Below are 10394 nucleotides of genomic sequence, written 5' to 3' on the forward strand. Positions count from 1 at the left end.
TTTTTTAATATTTTTGTACGACGATGAAAATATTTAACGTTTATTCATTTTTATAGGTGATTCAAGCGATCTTGTTTAGGTGAATAATGTTCTCCAAATAAATCATTTTTCGCGAAATAAATGCACCGTCATTATACATGTTCCAATTGGGGAAGATGAACGTTGACTTTGGAATTAGAGGATTCACGAGAAATCGTTTTCTTGTGACATAATCGAGATGTTATATGGCCAAGAAGGAGCGGATTTGAGGCCTCATTCACGCTTGTTATCACTATATTACAAAATCAAGAGAGATCCGTGCAGTACTTCTTCTTTGACATTGAATAGCAAGCCAATAGTCGGATACCACACAACCAAATCTGGCCGGGTCGCATTACCCGGGTTAGATTTCCTTTTTTTTTTTTGTTTTCAGATTTCCCTTTTTCCTAATTTTTTTGATTTTTTTTGCTTCCCAATATTCCTTATTTCTGATTTGTTTTAAAGGTGACTTAACGGCTATGTCGGCAATTCTAAACATAATTTTGATGGAAGGACCGTTTCGAATGAAAAACATCAAGTTTGGGGTTGAACAATATGATAAAGTTAAGGGACCTCCTCCACCAATTATCCCAAAAGAGGTACGCATCTTGTGTTTAATGCATGACTACATCTATCTGTAGACCAAGTAATAGTGTACATACAAGGGGCAGTGACAAGAAATATATTGGAACTTTTCTTCAATGTTCAAAATAGTCCATGAATTTTTTTTCGTTTAATAATCTCTAAATTTTCAAAAATCTGTTGGATGTATTTTTTTCATTAAGTACATGACCGTGTTACGTGCAATTTTTTTTTACATGGACGGCCACGTATGTGTTTTATTGGGCCAAAATAATGATATAGATTGTCACATCGTTTTTTTAAGTCGGCAAATCTACGCATGACATGATGCACAGGAATGAATGGTAATTACAATGAAATGAGAAGGGGTAAAATATGATATACCAGGATTTGCCGAACTAATCCACAAAGTGAAATACTTAGCAGTGAAGTAACACCCAGCAAAAGGTCAACTGACTCCTGCATTACCACCCTCCCAGAATCCTACCTTCGCCGATTCATCTTATATTCTCGATTTTTATTGTGATAATTATCATTTTTGTGAGTGTTCTTCCTAAGCGATACCGTATATTTTTCATCATTATTGAGATTATATATGTCAACACTAACAAATGCTGGGTTTGTTATATACAAGAAAATGTGAGTACACTTCGCCACTCACTTTCACCATCCGCAGAAAACATGTCGAAACTGCTTCTTGTCTTCCTCTTCCTCTTCCTGGTTGAGGATGGTCATGTCTCTTCCTCCTCCCTCCTCCTTCGTTACCTCAAGAAATCATCTTCTTCTTCATCGACACCCGTGATCTCTCAACTCGGACCATCGCAGCCAAACTCAGAGCTCGTAGTCAATCCTTCACCGTTTGATCACTTGAAGTTCTTGACCCCATCCTGCGTCCTCTCAGTGGCCCTCCTCCCCCAAACCCTGCCAACATCAGTCCTCTATTCTCCGCCATCCGATTGCCCCTCTCCCTGGTCACACGTCTCCCTCCAGATCCGCGCCACCTCACCTTTGCAGCACCAGTCCAACCACTTGCTTAGCCTCTGGCTCGGTGGCGCCGAGCTGCTCCGTACTAGCACGGACGGAGCAGGGTGTTGGGAGGTCCGGAAGGACATCACCAAATACTCCTCGCTCGTTTCGCAATCCAGCATCCATCTCATGCTTACTTCCCTCCACTGGCCCTCTAACGTTGCGGTTTCATTGGCCCACCTGGTCAATGTCACTCTGTTTTACTACAACCATGATTATAGCTCTGTAATCTCCGATAAGATCACCCTCCCGGCGACCGTGTCGGGTGAAGATTTGAAGCGCAATTCGGTCTCTCTGCATTATTCTGATGACCCAAGTCCATCAAACAGTGAAGATCAAGTGCGGGAAGCTCCACGGAGTTCAAATGATACACCTCCCGATCTGATCATACCGGTCAACGGGGATGGCGGATTATGGTTCAGAATCGACAATGAGAGTACCGTCCAGTCAAAGGATGTTCAGCTACCCTGCAATGCTCGCCGAGCAGTACTTGAACTGTATGTGTCATCTCATGGAAGCGACGAGCTTTGGTACTCCAACTTTCCTCGTGAAATCGAGCATCGAGCTTTCAGGGAAGTTTTCGTGATGATTGATGGCAAAATTGTCGGATCAGAATCACCAATCATAGTTTTGCCGTTCGGAGCATTTAGTTTCCCGTCTTATGACATCGAGCTAACACCGATTATGGGCTCCATGTTGGACGGCAAGCCACACCGTTTTGGCATTGGAGTTTCTCACGGCAATCCCTACTGGCTTGCAAGCGCGAATCTTCACGTTTGGTTGGATGAGCAATCACCAGCAGTTGAAGCGAACTCCATATTGCATCACTACCCCGCTCTTCACTACGAACAGGTGTTGGAGAAAGCCCAAGGGTCATTGAAGGCAAAGGCGAAGAGGAAGATCAAGCTCTTGGGTTGGGTTAAAACCAGTCGAGGTAATTTCACCACTCATGTATCCCAAGAACTTGAGTTCGAGAGCTTCATAAGGTACGAAAAGGACGGAACTTGCAGAGGGACTGCGATGATGGAGCACGAGATTGAATCAGAGAGAGAGGTGGTTGTGAAATCGGAAACTGGTGAGATAATATCCAAAAAGATAGCAAAACGAAAGTATTATGTCACTGTCAGCACTCAAACTCTGTTGGAATCAGATGATCCGAGTGCGTGTCGAACTGCGGTGAACATGAGCATGAAGGAGAAGCATGTTGAGGGAGATAGGTCAAGATATTATTACATCAGTCGAAATTCAGCTGGGTTGCGGGAAGCGAAAGAGAACAACCAAGCAGCGACTGGAGGCTCCGTAAAAACAGAGCAAAGGCTGAGTTATAAGGATAAAAGGGGAGGTTGCTACTCCAGGACTGTTGCTGCGGTTGATGGGAAAGTCATCCAGGATGAAACAGCCGTCGGTTGTGCAACTGCTATGTGAATATATGAAGACCTCTTGGCCATTAGTGCTCATTTTCACGCTCCGTAGTGTAAAGCAATATTTACGTGTGCTTGAGATGCTTATGAGCTCAATCCATACATGCCGATAAGGTCCAACCCCGGGCCCAGTGGAGTCTCCGACATCATTTGGAGCTCATGTGCACGCATAGTATGAGGCGCAAAGTAGCTGTTTGTTCTTGTCTGATGTGTGCCTTTTGTTTTATACATAAGCCCTGTGAAAATGTTGGCAGTTCTTGCAAATTGAATGTGATTTGGGGACTGTGAAAATGTATGCGCGGTGTGTTCAAGTATTGGTTGGGGATTTCCACTTTACCATTAGCCTTTCATATGTTGCACGTGTGCTCTCTGAAGGTCGAGAACGAAACTACGCACAAAAAAACATAAGAAGTGGGGACAAAATATTAAACGTCGCCTGAGAGATTCGAACTCTCGCGGGGAAACCCCATGTACTTAGCAGGCACACGCCTTAACCACTCGGCCAAAGCGACCTTTACGGTATAGAGAGCTATAAATATTTTCTTAAACGTTTGCGTTGAGGGCTTTTCAAACCGCACGGCCCGGACCGGGGACCGCCCGAACCGGCCGGTTCGATCCGGTTCTCATGAGTGTTGGTCCGGTTCCCCGTTCTTAAAAGTGAAACCGGTGTTTGGGCGATCCGATTCTCGGTTCCAAGGAGGAATCGGACCGGAACGGACCGACTACATATATATTTTTATTTTTTATTTCTTCAAAAAAATTAGTAAAATGTGAACTCAACCCACATACAGTGCTTTCCCCTTATCGTCGCACCACAATGACTTTTCATTCTTCAACTCTTTCTTCAATATGTTGAGATTTGTCACTCTTTCCCATTATGGTGGGAAAAAAAAAAAGTGATCGGTTCCATTGGATCGGACCGGAATTGGATTTGACCACCGGTCTAGTTCAGTCCCCAGTTCTCAAAATTGGGAAGCGAGAACCGATCACCCCTACAGGCAAGTTGGGACTAGCTGGATCCAACAATGAGGAAGCCAAATGAGACCAACGGAATGGTGGTGGCGATTGAAGAGGTGCAGCAAAACTTACATCGGAATAAGACGAGAAGCTAATGAAAGAGATGGATCACTAGAAGAAAATGAGAAGTTGAGGCAAGGACGTTCGAATGACATTGTTTGGAATGCCGGCTTACAGAGATGCGGCGAGGGTGGTCGTCTCCATTGGAGTAATTACTTGAGGCCCAACCTCAACATTCTCGGCAGCAGGCTTTCTCTCTCTCTAAACAAACGTCGATGCATGTTAGAAATTATCGATGGTATATCTTTACTGACGTTCCTTCTTAAACATAAGATAGAATTTTTTTAGTATCGGTCTATGTTTTTTTTTTTGGTTTACTACTAAATCACTAGAATTATTTGAGCCAAAAGAATGTAGTTGTGGCACTTATTTTTTATGTCACAACCTTAAATTAATGCTGAAATATGCTCATACTCCTTTTCATTCCTAAGATGGGATGATGGAGTAACCAACTTTGCTTTACAACTTAATATTTTGAACGATGATCAGTTTCCAACATTGTTAATACCATCTCCAACAATTATATTTATGTTAACCACCCTTAGTTATTTTCAAATATAAGCCAAAGGAAATTTCTGTAACTTGTAATCTATTATGTTATTTCTCTTGACTATTTCATTGATGGATACAACACATGTCACTATAAATTAAGATGATCTTAGATTGCAGCGTGTCTTCCTAGAAGAACCGATAACGAAATAAAGAATTTTTGAAGCTCTACTCTGGAGAAGAGATTAAAGATGAACTCTGCTACATCCTTGCCAAAAGACAACGATTTATCCAAGCCACGAGACATAACTGCAGGGATTATGCCTAGTTTTCAAACACAATATGACGTCTTAACTACATGCATTGACTCATTTCCCCCACCATTCCCCTCAATGGACAATATATCCGTGCCAAACAATTTTGATCCATTCTCTGTTCTCAACAACCACTATGACACATGGGATTGCACCAGCTAGTATGGGAGATTATACAAGTTATTTGATTGACACCTAAAATTTGGCTACCTTATTTAATTACTCACTAGGCATCATGCATCTCATAACATTGCATTTAGGTAACAATAACATTTGGGACCAAACTTAACTGGTTTAAAATTATTCTTTTAAGAAATAAAAAATAAATAAATAAATAAAATATCTTTTGAATTCAAAAGTGGAGCCATATGGTTTAGTCAATTCCATTGAAGGGTTTGTCAAGAGGGAGGAAGGGGGCCCTTTCACATAGAGTCTAACACAGAGAAATTTGACTTGTATGAGAGAAAAAGTAAAAAGAAAGAGAAAGAGAGTTCGCAAAGGAGAAAACAAAAGGAAAGAACAAGAAAACAAAAGGTAGAAAGAAATATCGGGGAGAGAGAGTCGAAGAAGATGTCTTAAGGTCCGTGTATCAACATGGCCGTCACGCATTTTGGTGCTCCAATGACAATATCCCGATGTCCCCGTAAACTCCAAGCGACGATCTCAATCTCATCATCGTTGTGTGGCTGCACCAACTTGCTCATTTTAGCAGCACCTTCAGCAACTCCACTAACGACGAACCCACTGTCCAACTCCTATTTCTGTCACTGCTTGAAGGAGGGAAAAAGTAAAAGAAAGAGGGAGAAAGAGAGTTTGCAGAGAAGAGAACAAAAGGAAAGGACAAGAAAATAAAAAGGTAGAAAGAAATATCGAAGAGAGAGAGAGTCGAAGTAGACGTCCCAAGGTCCGTGTCTCAACACGGCCATTGCACGTTTCAATGCAACAACGGAGTTCTCCCGGCGTCACCATAAACTACCTCCGAGCATTAAAGATCTACTTTTTCGTCAATTCTTATAAAATGGTCAGTGAATATTTCTACGCAAGTAAAAAGCCAATCGCTACATATATCAACTAAAAACTAGAAAACTCAATCCAAAAATTTAAACTCATAAGTAGAGAGAGACCATATGAATATAAAAATCATTATGATCCACTGTCAAGCGATCCGAGACAATACTTCAACTCCTCCTTTCATGTGTAATTCACGTGCAAGTAAGATTACCTCTAAGCTAATAATTACTTGCATTGCGTTTACACTGTTTTAACTAATTACAATTGTTGCTTGTCTGGATTTACTAATCCAGGCTAAAAGGTACTTGTAATTAAGGTGGCTCATGTTATTCTTCTTTCTTTTGCAATGCAAAGAGTGTTTCGAGGCTTCAAGCATACTAGTTACATTAGATCCAATACTTATATATGTCTAGTATTTACGTGTTAGTGGTGCGGCAATTGCGCATATTCTTTCTTAGTAAGTAGTAGGGGTGTCAACAAAAACCTCGCCGGCCCAGCCCAACCCAGTCCTAAAATTTAGGTTATTTTGGGATTGGGTCTTATCTTCTTTGGGTGAGGCTTTTAGGTGTGGGTATTATTGGGTTAGGGTAGGGTCAGGTTTGAACCATTAACACCGTGAGACTACCCATGGGACACAATCCACACATCTCCCTCTCACTCTCGTCTCTCCCCTTCTCTCTCCTCTCTCTCTCTCTCATTCTGCGTGACGAAACCCTACCTTCCCTGCAACGCTTACTCGCTCCCTCCCTCCATGGTGCTACCAGATATCTAAACCAGATCCTGCACATCTTCAACTGGATCTGCACTGGTTAGTCTCGATCTCACTCCATCGGTTCTCGTTTCTTTAATCTCTCTCTCGTGTGCCTGATGCCTCTTTCCCTTCGTCCCGGTCCATCTTGTAAGGAATCGGGAGCCGCGGTTACCCGTTCCGGGCGTCGGCGGTGTGGATGGAGCGGTTTGATGATAGCGAGACTTGGCTGAGGTTTTGGTGTTTTCTTGGTCTTCTCGAGACTTTGCAAGAGTTGCGAGTTTTTTGCCTTAGTGGCAAATGGGAGAAGGAATTGCCAGACTCTAGCTGTGGCAATCCGTGAGTAGCGCATGGGAGATTGATGTAGCAATTTATATGGAGTTAACACACGTTTTGCTGTTTTCATTGTCTTGCGAAATTGGTCCCTGGATTGTCAATCTCTTTGGCTAGGAATTGGGAGGAAGAGGTTTAGGGCCCGTTTGGTAACGTGCCAAACAGTGAAAATTTCTGTTCTTTTGTTCTAAAAATAGTTTGGGAACAGAAATGCGTTCGGTAAACTTTTTGTTCCTGGGCACATTTTTGCAAATATTTGTGCCGAGAAACAGTTTTGGAAGAGAAACAAGAAATAAAAAAAGTTGCTTCTTGTTTCTCGGCATAATTTTGAGAATCAGTTTTTTTTCTTCTTTTTTCTTTTCTTCTTTTTGTGTTTCTCTTCTTGGGTTGTGGCCGGTCGTCGGCGATTGGCGGCCAGCGACTGGCCACAGCCCAGGGCCGGCGAGGGCGTCACGGCCCTCGCCGGCCGCCGGCAAAGGCGAGGGTCCCCCTGCCGGCGAGGGTGAGGTGTGACGCCCCAGAACGTCACGCGAAACACGTACCAATTAATATTGTTAATAAAATGGCCAACGGAAGTCAAAGTCTGAACAAGTTGTCAAAATACTTTTGCTTCTCCTTAACAATACTTGTGAGAATTACAAGACCAGACAATACATCATAAAATCACAAAGAACAACATCTGGGTAGGTCGAGGTTGCCTATCTCCATGCTACAATTTACTCCAAAGACGGCCCGCACAAAAGTGGACCTTACAACAAGTTGTAGATGTCATCGCCTTTGTATCAACCTTTATCTCGCATCAACCCATATAGTAGATATACATCTTGTACAAACTATATCCGCCCTCGGGACAAGCATATCAACGTACTGGCATTCATAGTATTTAGAGAAAAACCAGCAAGCATTGGTAGCAGGTTTGTCCATTCCTACATGTCTGAAAAATAGTGGGATGAGCCGAAGCCCAGTAAATGAAATCTCTAGTTTTAAGTTAGGAAAATCAGCTTACCACTTCACCTGGCATAAACACATACGCATGCATAGCAAACGATATGCATAGAACTTGAATGCAAGTTATACCTTTTCCATCTGGATGTGCCGCAAAATCTGAATAATGCAACACATCATGATATTTTCACTCAGACGCAAGCATGAAGTAAAACATTTATTCTCATGCGATTAAGTTCATTACTTCATCCTCCTGAACACTCCCGGGGCATCCCGACCAACAGGGCATCCCAACTCCGAGGCATCCCGGCACACACCCGGGGCATCCCGATCAACGAGGCATCTCAACTCCCGAGGCATCCTGATACACGGGGCATCGTCACACACCACTAAATGGGCGACGGAATTAATATTATTCCCATGCAAGTCATGACGACCAAGTATTTGTGTGCAAAAGTCCGCTTTAGCCCGTCCCATACCGAGCCATCACGGTTTTTGTACTTTAAAGCCATGAAATGCATCATCCGAGCAATTTAAACATGAAACAATACATTTCAAACTCAAAAGCAACTCAGCTCATAAGCAATTTCGGGTTCAGAAGCAAATTCGAGTCATCAGAAACAAGTTCAGACTCAGAAACAGATTCAGACTCAGAACCGAATTAGACTCAGAAGCAAGTTTTTGAACAGTAAAGTCTTAAATCAATTTTATAAGTAAGTCTAAACAGTAAAATCTGAACAGTAAGTTTGAACAATAAGTCTGAACAGTAATATTTGAACAGTAAGTCTGAACAGTAAAATCCGAGCGACAAAGTCTAAGAAATTTTAAAAGTAGAGTCTGAACTGCAAAGTCTGGATGTTAAATCTGAAGGTAAAGTCTGAAAGTAAAGTTTGAAGTAAAGAATGAAGTTAAAGTCTGAAAGTAAAGTCTGAATATTTTTCAAAAGTGGACAGAACCAGATTTTGATAGCAAAGTCTGAGCAGGTTCAAAAGTACACACAACCATATTTTGATAACAAAGTCTTAGCAGTTTCAAGGTACACAAAACCAAATTTTGAGGATTAAAATCTGCCCAGTTTCAAAAATAAACAAAATCATCCCTTTGAGTATCAAATAAACATCATCATCACTTTGAGTATCAAAATAAACATAATCATCACTTTGAGTAAAACGATTTTCTACCCTTTTTAAACATACATAAACCAATAATAAGAATCCAACAATCACCTCAAAATTAACACTTACACGTTCTGATTTAATCGTTCCGCTTGCCGATTATCGCCATACTTTAAGGAAACAAATCACATCCATTTGAACTTGCACAGAACCAGCAAAACAGATTCAACCATCATCACAACCTCACTATTGCACCTCAAAATAACCTTTCTCAAGCAACCAAGTTGCAAGTGCCAAGTAGATTTACTTAGCTTAAACCTAGAGTTTTCACTTACCTTGTGCAGAATCTGAACACCCCAAAGGTTAAAGCTCTCTCGGAAATTCTGGATCGGTGATGGTGGAAGTAGAAAGTGAAGGAGAGAGTGTAGATTTGGTGAAATTGTCTTCGGTAATTACCCATATGAAGATGAAAGCTGAGAAGTATATGAAGGGGTGGGTAAATTCAATGCACTCACAGGTGGCATCTTCTCCTTCCATCATGGCCACTATGGCCACGTGTAAGAGATCAAAGAAGAAGTGATGGCCAAGGAAAATCATTACTTAGGCTAGGTGTCTAGTTGGGCAGAAGATGACTTAAGGAGTCAGGTGGCTTTCGATCAAGCTTCCTCTTCAATAATCACGTGAGGAAATAGGAGAGTCCAGAAGATATTTTCATAAGAATATCTCATCCCCTTTCCTTAACGACCAAATAGAAAAAGGCTAACATTACTTTACCAAAATTAATCAATAATAATAATCCCCACCAATATTGCACTACGATTAGCGTACACGATAACGTTTAAAATATTAAACACGTCGAACTCAGAACGATTTCATTTCTAAATCCGCACTTCGCGAAATACGATCCGATGAAAATCTCTACACGTTCGTACAAATACCAACTTAAGTAGTTCTTGGCTTTATAATCCCCGTATCATTCTTGATCATAGAAAATTCCCCACGTCAATTATTTATTATTACGAAATTTTCGGATGTCACACGAGGGCTGGACCCTCGCCGCCTGGGTGAGGCGGCTCGCCGTCGGTCATGGCGAGGTCGGCCTCGCTGGATCTGGGCGAGGCCAACCTCGCCGTCACGATCCACGGCGAGGCTCGGCCTCGCCGTGGGTCGCGACGGCCTCGCCCGGATCCGGGCAAGGCCGACCTTGCCGTCACGACCCACGGCGAGGCTCGGTCTCGCCGAGATCCGGGCGAGGCCGAGCCTCCCGTGGGTCGCGACGGCGAGGTCGGCCTTGCCATCTGGGCAAGGCCGAGCC

At 42.5% G+C, this 10394-nt stretch overlaps 1 protein-coding gene and 1 non-coding gene across 2 annotated transcripts; one reads left to right on the forward strand and one right to left on the reverse strand.

Annotated features, from left to right (window-relative positions):
* The first annotated feature begins 1281 nt into the window (after positions 1 to 1281).
* On the forward strand, positions 1282 to 3051 carry LOC130137351 (peptide-N4-(N-acetyl-beta-glucosaminyl)asparagine amidase A-like). Its single transcript, XM_056308156.1, has one exon. It carries the CDS (start codon positions 1282 to 1284, stop codon positions 3049 to 3051), a length of 1770 nt encoding a protein of 589 aa, XP_056164131.1.
* A 426-nt stretch (positions 3052 to 3477) lies between these two features.
* TRNAS-GCU (transfer RNA serine (anticodon GCU)) lies at positions 3478 to 3559 on the reverse strand. Its single transcript has one exon. It is a non-coding gene; the product is annotated as a tRNA-Ser (tRNA).
* Positions 3560 to 10394: the final 6835 nt, after the last annotated feature.

The sequence above is a fragment of the Syzygium oleosum genome, unplaced genomic scaffold (assembly GCF_021117445.2).
Source record: "Syzygium oleosum isolate NSW1041296 unplaced genomic scaffold, Sole_v2.1 Sole_v2.02, whole genome shotgun sequence".
Classification (NCBI taxonomy): Eukaryota; Viridiplantae; Streptophyta; class Magnoliopsida; order Myrtales; family Myrtaceae; genus Syzygium; species Syzygium oleosum.